General features: G+C 37.1%; 1 protein-coding gene across 1 annotated transcript in view; it reads right to left on the bottom strand.

Annotated features, from left to right (window-relative positions):
- Window positions 1-20,053, bottom strand: part of Pkhd1l1 (PKHD1 like 1) — a 165,853-nt gene that overhangs the window by 129,637 nt on the left and 16,163 nt on the right. The window contains exons 5-14 of the mRNA XM_004640093.2: window positions 19,204-19,261; window positions 18,126-18,219; window positions 14,836-14,889; window positions 14,070-14,143; window positions 12,921-12,963; window positions 8,897-8,967; window positions 7,227-7,337; window positions 5,259-5,348; window positions 3,677-3,945; window positions 1,192-1,283 (exon numbers count right to left, since the gene is read on the bottom strand). Of these exons, the coding sequence (XP_004640150.1) occupies window positions 1,192-1,283; window positions 3,677-3,945; window positions 5,259-5,348; window positions 7,227-7,337; window positions 8,897-8,967; window positions 12,921-12,963; window positions 14,070-14,143; window positions 14,836-14,889; window positions 18,126-18,219; window positions 19,204-19,261 (956 nt within the window). The remainder of the gene's footprint in view (window positions 1-1,191; window positions 1,284-3,676; window positions 3,946-5,258; window positions 5,349-7,226; window positions 7,338-8,896; window positions 8,968-12,920; window positions 12,964-14,069; window positions 14,144-14,835; window positions 14,890-18,125; window positions 18,220-19,203; window positions 19,262-20,053) is intronic.

Raw genomic sequence — 20,053 nt, 5'->3', positions numbered from 1 at the left:
TATTACAAATACATTAAATTATTTATTTTGTATAAGTGTAACCTGTACACATTTGAAATATGAAAGTGTTAAAAAATTTCTTAACACTGCTGAAATAAAATTATGTAAGATATTTGTCCTAGGAAAGAGTCGTCTTTATACATAACCAACTTATTCAGCTTAACCAATAAATATTTACAGATGAAGGTACAATTCCTTATCCTCAAAAAGCTTAAGCTAATTCTGACTATAGATCATAATAATCATAATAATTCCCTGAAGTCCAACATAGAGAACATGCAAACATTAAAATATTTAAGAAAATGAAAGGCAGGCTAAAACAGACATCTTTTATTTTGTAATGGAGAGTTTGTTTGTGTCCAGGATTGAAGTTCTCGATGTGCTTTGGATCTAACAGGTCCCCCACAGCCCTACATGATAAAAGCTTGATCACCAGTTGTGGCACTTCCGGGTCGGGGAGCCTTAAGAGGTGGAGCCTAGAGAAATCTGGCTTGTTCCTCTTGCCTCTTGTCCCCCCACTCTTGCCTCTCCCCTCCTCTCCTCTGCTCTGCTCTGCTCTCCTCTCCCCTCTCCTCCTCCCCCCTCCTGTTCTCTCCTCTTCTCTCCCCTCCTTTCCTTTCTCCTCCTCTCCCTTTCCCTCCCTTCCCTTCCTCTCCTCTCCTCTGCTCTTCTCTCCTTTCCTCTCTTCTCTTCCCCCTTCTTTGCCTTCCCCTCACTCCCCTACCCTCCTTCCTTTCTTTTCCTTTTACTCTTCTCTCTCCCTCTACCCCCTTCTAGGCTACCAGAAGGTAAACAGACTCCATCATGAAGCCCCCACATCGTGTCAGGCACCCCCACAGCTCCATACAACAGGGCCAAACAACAGCTCCAACCACCATGGACTGACACCTGTAAATCTGTGAGTCAAAATAGACCTTTCTCTTTGTAAGCCGATTATCTCAGGCATTCATTGCATGGCAGAGGGTGACTAGTAGTCTACTGTCACATTCCTCGAGGTTGGTCCCATGTGTAACCTGGGGAATAAGACATTGCCTCAGGAAAATCCTACTGATTAGAAAGACTGTGATCCTCCTACAGAATGAGTGGGATTCACTCTTAACATTGAGCTCTTGATTCTTGAGAGCCTGCCCAACATCCAGTTATCTAAGATAAATAACACACAGCAACTTAAAGATAAGGAAAAAGCCTTACTCTTTTCCTTTCTGAAGATGAACATCATCTGATCTCTGTGTTGGACTGGAAAAATAACTGTTGGCATTGGTAGAATGATAAGCAATTTTCACCTTATCCCAGAAAGATAAAAAAAAAAAAAGAATTTTTAAACCTTTCAACATGTAATTTTCATTTCTCATTGCTGTCAGTTTTAGAACTTACATGAATAGAAACTTGTGGACCTCTTAAATGTTTTTCTTCTAAGATTTATGTAAGACAACATAAAATTTTAAAAATTATCAGGTTCACAACATTCTTTCTACCTTCACTAACACACCAAACAGCATTATACTAGACCATAGCTTTTCCATAATTAGAATTACAATAGAAAATGAAAATCTCCATGTTAGGAAAACAGTTATTATTACTAACAAATTCTGTTGGTGGAGAGCTTTTACAGACTTGATCCAATTAAAGCGAGCTCTGAAAGAGACCAAAGGTCACCAAACAGTTCTGCCTGCTGGAGTGAGAGCACTCTAGCACGAAGAACGGCTAAGCCTTCTTTGGAGGGAGCGTGCTGACACCGCATGTTAAATTAGATTTCATAAATTATAAGCATCAATTTAAGCTTATGTAACCAGTGTGGAAACAATCTTTCCATATAACTTGAGTCATAACAAGTGATTTTGGTTTGATCTATTGGTTTCATATCTGTAAACTATCCTAAGAAAATAATCCAAAATACAAAAAGTCTGATGACTAAATATACTCATCGAAGTGTTTTGTTCATAAAAATTCATAAGTACGTCAGAAACTTACCAGTAGGGTGCTGTTTAGCTAAGATTAGTAAATCCATGTATGCGGTGTGATCAAAATATGCAGTTAAGTTTTAAATTTTAAAAAATGTATCGCGGTAAGAGACACATTGCCGTGAATCCCCTTCCAAATATTTATCCTCTAGTATTTATCCCATGAACACACTTAGCCATCATCCTGGGCGCTTTCTGAAGCAGCTCTGCAGTCCTCTTCCCCAGTGCCTTTACCAGGGGGGTAGGGGGGAGGAGGGAAGGGAGAAACTGGCCAACGCTGCCCGAGACTGCAGCTGTTTTCTGCCCACCGGGGTGGGAGGCGGACCCCGGCCCTGCGGAGCACCCTCACCGGTCCTATTCACCGAATCTGACTCTGTGCAGCTTTTCACTGTTTCTCAAAGTCAAAGTGACCATGAAAAGTCAGTATCTTGAGTCGGTGCAGGGCATCAAAGCAGCCAGGAAAGCAGAACAAAAGCCACGCATGAAACAGGACTTCAGGACTGCTTCAGAAAGTGGCAAGAAAAGTAACGGCCACTGCTGACACTGACAAAGGATCTACAAACTGCGGTATGGGGCTTCAGGCTAAATCGTGAGGGGATTTGACTGATCTTGGCAGATACAAAAGTTACATTTCTTGTTATATAGGTCTTGCTCTATCTTGGTCTTAACCATCCAGCAGAAAAGTATAAAAATGAGGTATAAAAAGTAAAGCCATATTAATATGCTAAGCTGTGAAAGGCTCAAGTCAACAACTTCGGACATTGTCAGTCCTACAGATAACCCACTACTATTATGGACTACTGGACTATTTTGGATTATTTTGCTGAATTCACACACCTACAATATTTAAATGGCAATGGAACACCCATCTCTGGCAAAACTAAACAATAAAAAAGGGGATACAAATGAAAGACCATTTTGTATCTGTATATACCAAATAGTTATGATAGATATAGTTACTTTCTCTTAATTCAATGAGAAGGAAGAATTGTACTAATAGTGTTTAGACAGGATATCATGTCTGCATCTTATACTATGAATAACCACTATAAAGACAGCAATATGCAAAGTACTAATTATTGTAACTGTCCTAATCACCTGTTTTGAAACTATCTCATTGCTATTTGTTTCTCAATAAAATTAATTAAAAAATTTTTAAAGGGGGAAAAAAAGAAAGTGGCAAGATGAGGGATATAGTGTTAGAAGAAAGAGGAATTAAAGGGAGGTTGATGGTAATGTGTGTTGTACTGTAATAATTTTAAAAAATTTAAATGTACAGCATATTTTTATCATACCTTAGTAGCATATCTTCAGTCAGTAAAAATAGTAATGACATTTTATATTTAATACTTATATGACAAAAATTAGCATGAAATTGAATGCATGCTCGAATTTGTATAAAAACAAAGTAGAAATCACAAGGAAGATTTTCATCTTATGACCAAGTGAATACAAAACAGTAAAATAGTTCAATTTTTTCCATGTGGGCAGACAAAATTTAGGTAAGGGAGGAACTTTCTTTTAGCTTATGAGTATTCCATAATGTTATAGTTCATATCATGCGTTAAAATAGCTAAGAACCATTCATGTGAAATCATTTCTCCTAAAAAGTCTTTAAAATATGCCCTGATTTTGATTGAGGGTAACAATGGAATACAGGTGAAGATCATCATATTATTTATATCATATCAGATAATATTCTGCAGCTTCCCTACCTTGTCTTCTGGAAGTCCAGTCTGGCTGAAATAGATGGCATAACGGTCATCACCTCTGATGTGGAATCTATAAACATCAGAATCTGGAGCCACCAAAAACCCACTGAAGCGTGCGACAAATGTGTCATGTTCCATGGGCCAAGAGTAGGAGGCGGAATCTACCCAGGCAGCACCCATGTACCCTGGTGTGGTCTCATCGAATCCAAGTATGTCCTCAAGGCGTGCTGGCTGACTGCCGTTCCACACCTCAAGCCTCAGCCCTCTCCCACCTAAATAGAATAAAAGAAAAGAATCAGGTTTTTTTGTCCCCACAGCCCCTTGCTTGGGTGGAGCAAAGCTTGAGTACATCAACCTTTTGGATCAGCAGTGTGCCCTGACACACAGACAAGAGACTCTAAAATCATCAAGTATAAATGCCAAAATTATTTTCATAAGCTGATCTAAATTTCTAATTTAAAGCAAAGAAATGTAGGGGTCGGTAAATATCATTTATTAGGCTTTGCATACCAACTAGTGACAGAATTATAAGTAGATTTCATTGTGTGCACAAGATATAATAAATAATCAATGCTCAGACGTGCATATGTAAAATGCATTATTGCTATGATAAATAATCCATGCATTTCAATGGAATGGTGTAGGTGGGAAAGCCACCTGCAGCAAGTTCACCAGGTTATATGGGCAAAGTGTAAATTTTTTTTTAATGTATTTGGTACAGGGTCTCACTGCACACCTTGGACTCGTAGTGATCCTCCTGTTTTCAGCCTCCCCTGTGCTGGGATTATAGGTGTGTGCCACCACATCTGGACTCCCCGGGGGCAGGGCCAGCACGGCATGTGACACTGGGGATGGAACCCTCATCCCTGTGCTTGCCAAAGCAGGTGCTTAGTCTGCTGAGCTATCTCGCCAGCCCATTTAAAATGAATTTTTCAGTTACATTTATTTCATTTGTTTTTAGTACCAAATTATTGTGAGTTAGGATTTAACCTCCCCTGTTTATTTATCGTTTGAACCAGGAAAAGATATTTTAGAATTTGTATGCAGATGGCACCAAGATTTAGTAAATATAACTTAATCTAAAATATAAATACCTGCTTAGGCAAGTGCAAAGACCTGGGATCAATCTCCGACACCACAGGCTACGCCAGCCTCACCCCGGGCATTCTGAGTGGGCCATCGAGACTGTACGTGGTGGTGCACACCTATAGTTCTAGTGCTGGGGAGGCTGAAAACAGGAGGATCACTACAAGTCTGAGCTGCATAGTGAGAACCTATACCCTACACGTAAACAAATATAAATAAATAAATAATAAAATATAACTACCATTATGCTCTGTCAAGAAGGACATGTCATTTTCAGTACGACTGGGTTATCACCATCACAGGTACAGCTTTGACATAGCTATTTTCATGCAAATATTTTCCAATTCAGAAAATGTAAATTTAAAAACTTAGAGAATATATCATCATTTTCACCATAAGTTCCAAGAAATTCAAATAATATTTTGACTAAATAATACACACACACATATGCACACTATTTGCACACTTTGAAATGGTTATTCTCCCTTGTATAACTTACCTGGATACACAGTTTTGAGAATGTCAGGTCTGGGGGGTGTTTTGCAACATATACTACTTTCTGTGACCTTCAAAATATCACAAGGTTGTCCTACACAAGAGCAAAATGCAAAACTCTTACAAATGAATCTTCAGAATACAAACCACATTAACTTATCTTGAGATGCTTTTTCAATTCAAGCAAAGTAGCATGAACAGATGGAAAAGTTGGGGCCCTCCATTTTCTTTACATATTTTCCATTAATTATATCATGTATTCGTTATTATACTTCCACCAAAGAAAACTTTCCTGCCAAAATACTGTGTCATAGGCTTGAGATAGAAAATCTTAAAAGTCTAAGAAAAAATATGAAAAATTTGATAAAACTATATCTTTGTGTAAAAGAAAAACCACTTTTGAGTCCAAGGTGAATCCCCACATTTGTTCCTCAGAGTACTCGCTATCCAACCATCCTTGAGGTCCAGGATTCCTGAGGGGATGCGATCCCAGCTGCTTAGGTAGGAAAAGTGCTAATTTTAGTCCAGGTTCTTCAGATGAAAAGTAAAAGTGGCAATTTAAGATGTATTCATCTGAGTCCCAAACAGATAAGGGTCTAAAAGAAAATGATTGTAACTTCCACACAGCTGCTTAGTGGAAGAGGTTAAGTTTCAGGTGTGTCTCTCCTGTAAGATCAGCCTCAAGTGCTCTCTGAAATGGCGATCGCTGTCCACAGAAAGTGAGGACGAGCAAAACGGAGAGATCTAGCCTTCCCAACTTCTGCTTAATGCTCTGGGAAGTGACACTTTTCACCATAGTATTTTGAATGTCTTGTGAATACAAGAAAATCGAAACAGATCCGTATGTTAAATCAATAGCCCTTTTATGGGGAGTAAAAACAGGCAGACGCAAGTCGCTACTTTTGAGAAACTTTTAAAGACTCCACATTTCAAGTCTGATTGCCATCTCAAAGGTAATGAGATAAAATAGAAAATGGACATCACTTTGGCATATCAGTTTATCATAGTTAAAATAGGCGTAACAGATCATAGAACACAGTACATAAATTATGACCATTTCATACACCTTATTTTACTATTTAAAGTATAACATCTCATCATACAGTACATTACTGGAATATAAAAATCTTATGGGACAAGTGTTACTATTTGTACAGATGACCGGCAAGGTTTCATGGAGACTGGGGAGTCACTGCACACATTAGATGAGGTTGCTGTCTATCTACTCCTCTTCTTTTCTGAAATCGCATTTTGAGAGTTCTTGGGCAGAATCCTTAAGCAGTGGAAACTACTGAAACAAGAGAGCTACTGCAGAGAATTTACAAGCCTGTGCCCAGCCACATGGTCAGCATCCTGTGCCCTGCCTTCCCCCCGGGAGCGATGGCACTGTGACTCAGGCGGAAGGGTACCTCTATTACGTTTATCTAACCTCACCTTCAAGCTGCACACTTCCCTGTCTCTGAAAGATCTAGATAGACACACAAAATTGATGCACAGCTGGAGAGCCAAACTCTGCACATTTGTAAATGGTATCTATCCATTAGATAGTGCTGTTTCCAAGGCCAATGCCATCAGTAAGTTCTAATGGCAAGTGCCACCATATATTACAGAGGTGTCAGGACTGTACCAAATGGTTAATACCAATTTCCCCATAATTAGCTAGCTCGTGGAGAAGTAACAACAGTTCAAAAGGACATTCAAAGGCTCACTACATCGGGGGTGTGGTGAGGAATCTGTGGCTAGTAACAACACTACAATGTCCTTTGATGCCACCCTCATTGCTCCAGCTCCAGTAGCACTGGTGTCTGGAAAACTGAGGTACAGAGAGCTCTGAGTTCCACAGTTTACATGAATGATCCAGTTTTTAATTCCGTATCATCACTGAGAAAAGACTGTTATTCTGTTTGCAGATTTTTAAAGAACAGACAGCACTTATTTTTAGAAAGCAGCATATTAAAACCAAGAAAAATACCTCCAACTAGAACGCTCGCTGGGAGATCAGTCTGATCAAAGAACCGACCAGTTATTGTTAGCATTGTACCACCCTGAATGCTTCCTTTTGAAGGTGAAATCGTAGTAACCTCTGAGGAAAGAAAGCACACTTTTAGAATGCTGTGCAAGTGCCACACACACCCAAATGCTGCATTTCAAAAAAGATTTCCAAGCCGCCTAGCCACACCACCCAAGGGAACCGGGGGTAGATTGCCAGCGAAAGGAGTAGGTGTTCCATCTTGGTGTCTCGTGTGAAACACTGCAAAGCAGACAATAAACAGCTTTCACAGGGACTGACACCCCAAAGGGGACCAGGCCTGAGTGGTGACCGGTGCTGAGGCGACAGCGATTAGGAGATGAGATAGACGGTATAAGGAAAAGCTGAGCAGGGCATGGATATTTAGAACAAAGCAACAGGAAGACAGGTTAAGCCACCTCTGCTGCTATACACTCTTGAAGAACACACCTTATACTTGTTATACTGTGGACCAAAATTTTATGTTCATATTTTCTTATATTATTATTCATTTAACTGTGGTTAGATATTTGTGCTTTTGTACATAAAAACTTAATTACATAGATAAAACATAGGACCTATGGCAAGCTCTTACTAAAATTATTTCTTATTAATTATATTGAAGTTCTATTGCACAAAGCATTACATCAAATACATTTCTAAGAAAAGCTGAGATATTTCTCATTTGATTGAGTTCCCTGAGAAACACTTTTTTTTTTTTAACATGTTAGCTCCTTGAAATTATTTTTTGGGGGGGCCGGGGAGATGGCTCAGTGAAATAAGCACTTCCCTAGCAAGCACAAGGGCCTGAGTTCAATCTCTGGTTCTGGGGAAAAAAAAAAAAAAAAAGAAAGAAATTATTTTTTTACTTTTTTTCTTTTTTAATATATTTGGCTGTTGCAGGGTCTTACTATGTAGCTCAGGCTCATGGTGATTCTCCTGCTTTCAGCCTCCCCAGCGCTAGGATTACAGGCATGCACCACCACGCCTGGGTTCTGGCTGGCTCAACCCACCCTGGAGGCAGGGCTGGCACAGCACATGGTGCTGGGGATCGAACCGTGGTACCTGCACTTGCCTAAGCTTGCCTAAGCAGGCATTTTAGTCCACTGAGCTATCTCACCAGCCCTACATTTTTAATGTCTTTGAAATCTGCACATGTCTCTACATCGCTCCTGAGCAGATAAATACAAAGAAAGAGATTTGTTGGCTTCTGATGCTTTCGTAAGAGCACTGGCATATCAAACTGTGAACAATTTAAAATGAATAAATTAAATTAAAAACTGCTGCAAGGTTCTTCTACACTACCCTGGCAGCACAATTATGACTTTTGACCTGTGGTTCAAATTGATATGGAAAATTGGTTGATTTTCTTCCCTTGACCAACAGCTAAAGTTGAAACATGCAAGTTTCTCTACTTAGCATTGTGATTTTTATTTTCCGTCAACCTTGCATTAAGAAGTGTCCAGAGACCCGGCCTTAGTGTCCCACCATTCTCCATAGAAGGTAATTTTCCTTTCCTAGCAATACATAAAGTAATATAGTACACCTTATAATAATTATCTTTGATTTAATAAAATTAAGTACGCACTATCTCCCCCCACCCACTCACACATATGGAGAGGAATATCACATACCTGCAAATGTTTGAAACATTGAAATTGTGTTGAGAGAAGAAACAAAATATGTCATTTTCTGTGGGAAACTCCTGTTTAAAAAAGATAAACTCTCGCTTAAGTTCCTGATTGAAACAATAACCTTTATTTTAGGATTTTTGTAAATAGTAGAGGTAGAAATCATGCTGTAGATTGCAAAGAAGCACAATACAACAAGTTTTGAAGACAAAGCTTGATTTGTTTGTTGGTTACATATGTACATTCACTGTCAGAACTTGCTAAACTGTACATATCAAATATGTACGTCTTAGTCTACACAAACTATTCCTTAATAAAGGACTTTAAGATACTGTCTGACTAAAAACCAAGCAGACTGACAGACAGCAGGACAGTCCCACATGTAGTGAGCTCTTCTGACCACTACCCCAGCCTCTTCTCCTACAGCCTCTGTAGGTGCTATGAGAATGCAGCTAAGAGCTTTCAGTTTACTGATATTTTGATGCTACTTCAACCACGTGAGGCACTTAGCTCACTTAAAACCATGAAGACAGACAGTGAAAGAAACGGGACTGGAACCCAGGCACTGTGAGTCCAAAGCCCCGGCTCCTCGTCTACAGTCCCCGCAGCAGCCTTCCTGCCCGCTAGTACACGACGCAGTAGTGTGGCTGGATGAGAGCACATGGACAGCAATCCACCAGGCCAGTTATCTCCTCCTCAGTAAACACTGAGACTTCATGTCTGTGCATATTTCCTACTGATAGACACTTTAACTTCCACTACGTGGAGGTTAGAAAAGAATCTTAGAAATTAAATTTTTCCCTTCCGTATTTCCATTAAATTCATAACTTGAAAAATTAAGAATTTTTTTAAAATAAGAAATTCAAATAAGAAGTTTAAGACTCAAACACCATTCAGGATAATTTGCCTACATTGAACTAGAGTCTAAAAGGACGAAATAAATCTTGTTGTTGAGATGAACAATGAAATCTCCTAAAACCTAACTCAGGTATTACAACATTCCTGCACAAGACTAAAACATCATTTGAATTGTTTTATGCTAAGTGAGGTAGGAGCTTTACACTGGATTATATATTTTCCTTAGTTTTCTTTTTTTGGGGGGGGAACCAGGAATCAAACTCAGGACTTTGCACTTGCCCGGAAGGCATTGTGCCACCAAGGATTGTATATTTTTATGTTCTACGAGTTTAAGTTGATTTCCAAAGATCTGAAACCATGATGTCTTCAACAATGCTGTTTCAGACTAGCTGCTACATATCAAAAATAACTATTCTTCTTAAGTTATTAGGAAAATTGCCTCCTGAAATAAAATTTGAATGTAATTTATTTTGGATGACAGTGAGGTAATTCTCACTAATTCATTGATAATGGTGAGGCATTTCTCAATTAAGGCAGTCTCATCTAAACCTTATCAGTTTGGAACAGCTGTCATTTGGACTTGGGGAAAGAACAGACAGAAGGTTGGCTATTAAAAGAGACCCAGAATGAGTAGCTCACTGGTCTTTAATTGGTTCATTTGATATTCAGAAATGCTCCTGAAATTGATAAAATAGGAATTGTATAATTTCTAAAATGATTTAGCAGTTTTAAATGCCATGTAAACTTAAAACTTATTTTTAAATAGTAAACATAATATTTCAATAATTCTCTTAAATTCCTGAGAATATTTCAGAGAAAAGCAATTTCTTCAATTATGAGACATTAACACTAAGGGTCAACCATTGGCTATAAAAGGAAGAAGGAATCTTAATAGAAGAACACAGAAGCAACACTTCAAGGCAGTGGTCCTGCCTATCATATCTGTGGAGTGGAGTGTGCTCTCAGAGGGGACGTTTGTGGGCCTGCTGTCACAGCATGGGGGTCTATGGACCCTTCCCATACGCTTGGCTTTAACATACTCAGCCATGGTCACTCCAACACCTATTTTTGGGTGGCTATTTTTCTGACTGACATATGATGGATTTTACAATTAATACTTTTCATATAGACTAAGAACTAAGAATTTATTTTTTTCACCTGAGAAGAATGAGATTGAGCATAAAAGAATGAGACACAGAGTAAAATATATATATATATATATTACAAAATAGGATAGATATAGAGCTACCTTCTATTAGTTCAATGAGGAAAGTTTGTACTAATATTGTTTAGACAAGATACCATGTCTGCATCTTGTCCTCTGAATAACTACTATGAAGACAACAATATGCAATGCATTAATTACTGTAACTGTCCTACTAACCTGTTTTGAAATGGTTTCATTGCTATTTTTCTCATTAAAATGAATAAAAAAATTTTAAAAAGAATCAGACATAGTTTCAGAAATCAATTAAAACAATAAGTATTGCTGCTAACTTGGTTTCTTAATATTTTTGGTATATTTCTATTGCTGGATCTTAACAAATTATACATAGCCACTGTTGTCCTTGCAGAAAACAGCTGCTGAATCACAGGGTCTTGAGCCAGCTGTCCCACATAAACACAAAGGTATATCCTAGCACCACCTAATGGTGTCCACTCTGATGTGCTCTTGAATGATACTGCTCCTCATGGTTTCAGCCTAGTGTATACTAGTGTATAAGAGAGCGTCCAGGCCAGATACTCCCTCACTGCAGACTTTTTTCTTCTAGACGTCCAGTGTTGGATGCTCTCTAAATGCACTGGCTGTGACCTTCAGGTCAACTGGAATTGCAGCGCCATCCAGGGAAGAACTAGTCTGACCTTCTCTTGCAGTCTGTGAATACTGACCAGGAAAACAATACACTTTGATCGTAGCATTGCCATTTTTTTTAAGCTTCTAAATATTGAGTCTCTTTTTAGATTCAAAAAGAAAAGAAATCAATAAAACTAACCTATCGTGGACCTACTAAAGCCACATTCCATAATATGATATGCTAAATGTGTAATTTATTTGACTTTCAGAGAACAAACTCCTTTTCTCAATGAAAGACACTATCACATTTTGGACAGAATAATTCATTTAGGTTTGGCATATCTTGGCATCCTGGCCACAGATGCTGTAAATATCCCTAGTTACTGTGACAGGAAATGCCCTTATAGTTGCAAAAGCTCCTGTAAGTATAGTAATCCTGTATGGTTTTTTAAAAAGTCCTGAATCAGGATCTTAAGTAGTGATGAGATGTGATACCGGTAGTGGAAGCCTTCTGTCAGTCATTGGAGAGCACTAGTATGAAACCCTCAGCTCCTGGCCTTAGACTCCAGGACTCACTTACAGTCACTACTTCTCCTGGCTGAATATCTTGAAGCAAATTACTTAACATTTCTCTTATTTTATCAGTGGCTATTGTGGGGAGGGTGATAGCATTCAGTTTATAGCTCCTTTGAAGGATTGAAGTAGATCATGTATGTAAAGTCCTCAGCACCATGGTTTCCATTAAATGTTCATTGTTAGTTCGCCATTATCATCTATAACCCGAGATTTGTAACATGTGTTGCAATTTGCATATTCTGATAGTTCCTTGACCACATGAAAATCTTACTAAAATTAAGATGCAGGATATCTGGAAATGAGTTTAAATTTTATTAAAAGTTAAATATTATAAATATTTTATTAATAATATTAATATTATTAATATCTTGGTGATAAGACATATAACTGATGACTCTATCATCTTGAACAGCTCTGCTTTAATATGAAAGAAAATATCAAGCAATATTAATCATAAGGTTCTACTTATTTTTATAGTGGTTCAAATCAAAATTTAATTAGTTTAGCTGTCAAAAGAATTATAATTAAACCAGAAGAGCCATAAGATATAACACATTTCAATATCACAGTTAGATTTTTATTTCTATTTTAGTTAGAGCTAGATTCCCAATAATTGAAAGGTCATGTATGAAACACATATCACAAGCAAAAGAAAGTAACTGACTCTAAATGCTAACTTTGGGTAGGAAAATGATTAATTCTTCCATCTCTGAATCTATGCAATGAAGTAAATACACATTTTGTTTTATTTACCCAGTTGAATCAATTATGAAAATTATTATTTACACAATGGCCTACCTTCCATAATCACTGTCTAAGATGAAGCTGACATTGTGATGACCTGGAATTAATTAAAACACACAATCAATTAAGCTGTCAACCACAAGAGAATAACAACTATATGTTATAAAGATCATTTAAAAGCAACAAAGACAAAATAAAACTGCATTAATAAATCACCTTTTAATCCCGAGAGAAATGAAAACTGAACTATATTTTTTTTTCCTTTTTAAATTTTTTCATTTTATGATAAGGCAATAGATAAATAGGGAGAAGTACAAATAATTCCTCAAATTACCTATTCCATCATTTCAAACATATTTTAGTATATATATGCTAATTAGGTTCATTTTTTTAGTTAATTTCTCTTAGTTCATTGAAAAGAAAGTTTTGTGCTATTATGTTTGCTTTTTTTGTAAGAGTGAATCTTTTTTAACCTTTGCCTTGGACTATCTTTTTAAAGTACCTACAATACAAAAACATAAGGTATCTTGGGGTTATATCTTGTCAGAAAAATCTGACAAAATATAATTAGGAATGAAGAAAAACTCAAGAACAGGTTCGTAACCATGCCCTTAAATCTCTTTCCTTACTGTGCAGCTCTCGTTGTTCAGAGCCCCTGGTAGGGGTGGAGAGACCAGGGTGAACCCACCCCTCACCTAACAGAACACACTGTCGAGGGATGGACACAATCAGTCAAGAGCGATGACACAGACAGAGAGCTAGAAAGTCTGATAAGGCCATCAGGAAAAGAAAAGCCAGCTCTGAGAATAAAAAACAGGAGGTCAGAGGAGATTTTTTCTGAGGACGGACATTTTATCTGCAGTTTTCAAGACAGGATGTTTCCAAAGGACCTGAAGCAGAAAGGAGGGAAATTCATTCAAGAATCAAAAGAATATGTGCAGCTAAAGGGGGAATACAAAGCAGCGTGAAATGAAGGCAACAGCTTAATTAGCCACTGAGTCCTCTGAGGGGAAAGAAGAAATGCCAAGTAGATTATGTGTGAACTTTAAGAAAAAATCCATTCATATACATTTATATGAAGCAAAAGAAGTCAAGGAAGAATAAAATATTTTTATACAGACATGAGAGGTCGAAAAAAACACAAAATAGCAAAAGAGGGTCAGGCATCAAAGACAATTATGAAGAGAGGCAATCAACACTTACCAATGTAAGTTCCAGTTACTTTACAAATCATAGAACCCAGGTCTCCATTCGCATGATCTAGCTTTAGCCCATACCTAACAAGCACATGTGTTAATATCTGAGTATATATTAACATTCAATTTTTAGAATACCGTTTTTTTCTTTTAAAACATCTCATTTCAGAATATGCATCAAGATAGAAACTATTGCTACAACAAAAGTTTCTGTAAAACAAAACTAGTTCCAAGACTTCACTGAAGATATTTAAATAAAATTTCACATAACAGTAAAATATTTTCTAATTAACTTTGATGGCTCCATTATTTCTTTTAAAGAGTTCAAAATACTATTCATGAAACAATGGTTTGATAATGACAGTTCTCAAAGTATTTTTCTCATAATAACATCAATAGTGGTTCCTAACATACTACATTGGACACAGAGTAGGTCATAAGGTATATATTATAAAGCTAAGTTAACAGTAGAAAAAATAAAAACTATACTTATAAATTGTCTATTTATCCACAAAGAAATGAAAACTGAACTATCATTAAAAAGTACCTACAATATAAAATTATGCCTAAAGTATCTTGAGGTTATAACTAGAAAATCTGGCAAAAAAAATTAGGAATAATATAACAATATAAATGAATGCTAATTTACCTTATAAATACCATAAGTTATACTGCATTATAAAGCATTTATCTATACAGCTTTACTAGCAGTTATTTAAATTTAGTAAGTTTATATCTGCTACTTATCTTTAAAAAGAAAATTAATTACTTACAAATCATCAGATTGTGGTTTCAGAAGCTCACAGGGCATTCCTCCAGCATAAACTCTGCAGAAACATTTTATGTAAAAACATTGTCATGTTTAATCAATTGTTTCAAAATACCTTCCTCCTAGGAAATGCAACAGCCACTTTAAATGTTTGCTCTCTCAATTGTTATTATCTGTCACTCATTCTTTCAACAAAAGTCTATGGACCAAGGCTGGGGAGATGGCTTAGTAGAATAAGTGCTTCCTTGGCAAGAGCAAGGGCCTGAGTTCAATTCCCGGTTCCGCAAAAAAAAAAAAAAAAGTCTATGGACCATTTTACTTCAGGAAGGAGACTAATAAATATGATAATCATAATATTTGGTTGTTAGAAAGTGCTAAATACACAGGAAAACCTAGATACTGGATTTATCTGCTTAGAGTTCAATAAATTTGAATAAAAATAATATTTGTAGTAAGATTTGAAAGTTGTTGGCTTGAGCCTTCTACAGCTCAACGTATTAACATGGGTTTACGTTTTATATCTCATTGTCATATTTTTGTGCTGGATGGTTAAGATCAAGATAAAACAAGACCTATATAATAAGAAATGTAACTTTTGTAGGTAACAAGATCAGTCAAATCCCTCTCAGGATTTACCCTGTACAGCAGTTTGTGATCCTTTGTCAGTGTCAACCATGTGGATGAGTCATGGCCATTGCTTGACCAATTTGCTCTCTGTGAAAGCCTGAGAGAATGTTTTCTCTCCAGGTGACTCTCCTTAGGCACATTATACATCGTCGATCACTTTCCTCTGTGACCCCATAATCTCCTTGATTAGAAAATTTGGGACACCACTGAGTTACAGGATTCAAATTATAGAAATTGAGTGGAAGAGTTAATAAGGCTATCATGGTGAAGAAGGCATGTACCTGCATCAGATAAATAGATGACAGATAGATAGATAGATAGATAGATAGATAGATAGATAGATATGCAAGAGGGGAGGAGAGAAGGAGGGAGGAAAGATTTAAGTGGAGAGAAGGTGGGATGAGGTGGAGTGAAAATATTTTCCTTCACATTTCCTCAGCTGCTGAGGCTCTCAGGGCTGTTATAGTCAGGCTGACAGAATTTGATAATACTGGAGGCTCACAGGTAACTGGCATCATATTGTTTGCAGCCTCAGAATAAACCACCCAGCTTCTGTGAGAGCAAATTCCAGACTCAAAATAAGTCCCCACACATATAGCACTGTAAAAAAAAAAAAAGAAAAAAAAAAAACAAGGACTTCTGTTTGCAGGAAATACTGAACTTTAAAAAATATTTGTATATGCAAGTCCTTTCATTTGATCATTACATGAGGTTTGGGAAGCAAGTCAATGGAATTACTGAACCTGTTATGAAGATCCTGGTCTCAAATTCTCCTTTTAAACTCTTGCTGTTTTCAACTGAGTAGTACATTTAGCAGCTAGCACTTACAGGCTCTTATTACTTTTAATTCTTGCATCCATCCTACGATTTATTAACTACTATCCTTTTTATAAGTGAGGAAACTGAGGAAGCTCAGCTAAGTGATTAGCCCCTGCCTGCAGCTGGTGAGGCATAGAGCATGAATTCCCAGCCTACGCTCTGCCTCGCTTGTGAGAATTCCATGGTGGTATAGGTGAGCATACCTGACAGTACTGCTCTATTGGCCTTCATGGTGTACTTTTAAAATTTCATCTCACTTTAAGATCAAAAGTGCCCTAGTAGGTGGACAGCAGACCCTCTGTCAAGTCTTCTATAATTTGCACCAGGGTTGAATTGAGAGCGGTGGCTGAAAAGATAAAAAGCTGAGGAGCAGCTCTGGCTTCCTGCGCAGGACCCAGCCCTGGGCTCTGAATGCGCTGCTGGTGACACAGGCACAGGGAAACCATGGAGGAAGCCCGGCGTCACAGTGAGCGTGGTGTAGGTGACAGCAATAGTGTTTAAGAACATCTCATTCTCCCGTTAGTAGGTGAGTGAAAATTTTTATCTCAAAAGGCACCATCATTTTCAGAGGACAAGGGGTGGATATGCTGATCTCTCTTTAGGTGACTTTAGGATGCGATTTTTATCATTTCATAAGTTTCATTGATTCTTTGGTATGAAACAGGTAAATTCTAGCCACTGTGGGGGAGGGCACGGTGGGGACCAATTTGATTTGGAAACTTATCCACTGATACGGCAAAAGATAAATTAAAAAAAAAGCTTACCTAAGAATTAGAGTATAAGCTGTTTATAGTACTCAACTATAATGAAATGGATAAAATCTTTACTTACACTAAGTTGTCTGTAGAAAATGTTATACTTTTATCTAGTAGTTATTTTATTGTATTTAAGGAATCAATATGAACAGTTCCAGCTGCAAACAAATGTGATTCAGCTGGAACTTCTACCACACAGAACGTCAGCTAAGTCACCTTTGTTTCATTTCATAAAACTATTTAAATTGCTTGCTTTATGAAATTATTTACATACATATGCACATACATAGTCTATTTAGCATTTTAAAAAGCCTATAATTGTTTCCTGAATTGTTTATTTAATTTATCCATTCATTTGTTTTAGATATGTATTTAACGAACATGAAATGTTTTAAAAGCCATGATAGTACATCCATATTTTTGTGAGAAATGAACAGGACTCTCTGTTTTCTGAGGCAGGGCCAGGAGAACTCCATCATGCTACCAGAGAATGCTCTGGGGACAAGGTCATTGTCCAGGAAGAGCTATTGCTTTTGGCTGATAGCAGCAGCCAGTGAGCATCTGAGGGACAGGGGCTGAACAGAGGAATCTTGCTTCAAGCCCTAGCCTGCCAATGACAGTTTCTGCTGCACACTCTCCCAGAATGCAATAGAAAAAGTGTCAACTGGGTTAGGAGGCTTGGATCTATTCCTCACCTTGACTAAGCTACGTGACTTCTAGGTCTCAGATATTTTTAAATAGAGACTTCTAGGTCTCAGTTAAAGTAAGTAATAAACCCCTCTATTTCTGAAGTTCTATGGCCATAACTCAGTTACTATTAGACTTACATTCATGTAATTCCTTTTAATAAAATCCTTCATAGCAAAGAAAAAATTACACCAGACCAAAAAAAAAAAAAGCCAACAGCGAAAGCATGTTGACAATTGTGTCATATCAGGGAATCAACCAATAGTCTATTTTTCTTCCTATAATATGTATGAAACACTGGTTAGTTCCAACACATCATCGTGGGTGTGATATCATTGGACCAATTATTTCTAGAATATCATATTTCTTCTATGAGTCATAAGAATATAGTTTCACATAAAATTACCTCAAAATTCTAACATTTTTCCCATTTGAGCTTAGGGCAGTATTACTTCCATAGACATCAGTGAAAATTCTGCCTTGGATTGTAATCAGCGTGCCTAGGAACAAAGCAATCTGAATCACAAAAACATTCTATGTGAGACTATCTTTCTGGACATTTAATTCCAAAACACTCTAGTTTTTCCCAATAAATCCAGCATCCACACACATATCCAATGTCCATCACACTTTAGCACTGGACTGAAAATTCTAGTAAATATAGTGAAACATCAGTGATTACCTATAACATTTGTGTATCAAATAGATATATCACAGAAGACAGGATAAATTACGTAATGGATCAAAGAGTGATTTACTTGAAGAAAAAAATTTTCTATTTACACAAATAAACAAATCCTAGGTGACATAAGAAAAAAGGTAAAAAGTCAAACTAGATAAAACCTTGAATTGAGGTAAAAATTTATGTAATATTTACATAATGATGTAGGTGAAATTTTGCATAACTTAAAAACTGATGAAAGAGAAAGCAAAAGTTAAGATTGATAAATTTGATAATAAAAATAGCAAAAACCATTAATGAATTTTCAAAGAAAATTACATATTCAAAAAGATTTCCACAAATGATATATAAATTGCACATACCTTTCAAAGGCAAGGGTTCTAAAACTTAACATGAAGAAAAGAGGAGGAGGTAAACCAAGGATATAAATAAATAACTTATAAAAGATAAAGGCAAATTTTCAATAAATCTAAAATAAATGTAGTGACACAAATCCAAGAATTAAAAGAAAATCAAACCTATGGTATATTTCGTATGAATACCTGAAAACAATGAGTATCTACATTTCCCCAGGAGTCATCATATGAATACTGGAAGGTAAATACCCAACAGGGAAAAAGTTAAATACCCTGGGGTAGATTCAGGTGCAACTTTTGAAAATAATTGTTTAAAATATTGTAATTATTTTCATAAAAAGAAAAATATAATTTATATATTTTATGTCATAATAATTTTATATCCTAAAATATAGGTTAATCAGTAGTCATAATACCGAGAGCATTTCAGTAGGCATGGAACAGACCTGGAGTTCCAGATAAAGGTGTGATGCTTCTTATTATTGGTGTTCTGAAACTTTTTACCTGAAAAAAAAGGCAACAAAGAATCTTATTTCTGTTTTAATTCTGATTTCATGGAATAGATTTGTTTTCTGTGTTATTTTTATTTCAGCAATATCCATAACATTACTGCCAAAACGTAATTTTTTACATATAAGAAATGATACAGAGGGGCTGGTGAGATGGCTCAGTGGTCTAAAGCGCCTACTTAGAACAAGCTTAGCAAAGCACAGGGACCATGGTTCAATTCCCCAGCACCACATGCCAACCAGCCCCGCCCTCTGGTGGGCTGAGCTGGCCACACACACACACACACACAAATAAATAAAATTTTTAAAAAAGAAATGATATAAAAAACATTTCTTATTGTTCAATATCTTTCTTCTTACCCCCAAAAAATTCTTTCATTTCAAAATGTTGTTAGCCTATAATTGTGAAAGCCAAGCATCCTCCTAGTCACACAATAAGCCAAATCACAGTGATAAAGGCTTTTAGGAATTTAAGGGTCAGCTAAATAGCTCAGAGGATTAAAGTGCCTGCAAGCAGGCTCAGGGGCCAGGGGTTCGATTCCCCAGGCCTTCCATGCTGGCCCCGCCCCAGGGACGCACTGAGATAGACAGCAATTGAGACTGGGCGTGGCAGCATGTGCCTGTAATCCTAGGAGGAGTCTGTAAACAGGCGGATCACTACGAGTCTGATCTAGTAGTGAGACCCTGAACACCCTGCAGACCCTTCCCTAAAATACAGGGGGTGGGGGTGGGGAAAGAATTTGATGCAGTAAAATTAAAGAACTTCTACCTCTTTTTTTTTTTTTTT

Source organism: Octodon degus, unplaced genomic scaffold (assembly GCF_000260255.1).
Source record: "Octodon degus isolate 3935 unplaced genomic scaffold, OctDeg1.0 scaffold00118, whole genome shotgun sequence".
Lineage (NCBI taxonomy): Eukaryota > Metazoa > Chordata > Mammalia > Rodentia > Octodontidae > Octodon > Octodon degus.
The sequence above is the reverse complement of the archived record's forward strand: the minus strand, read 5'-3'. Positions and strand labels throughout refer to the sequence as shown.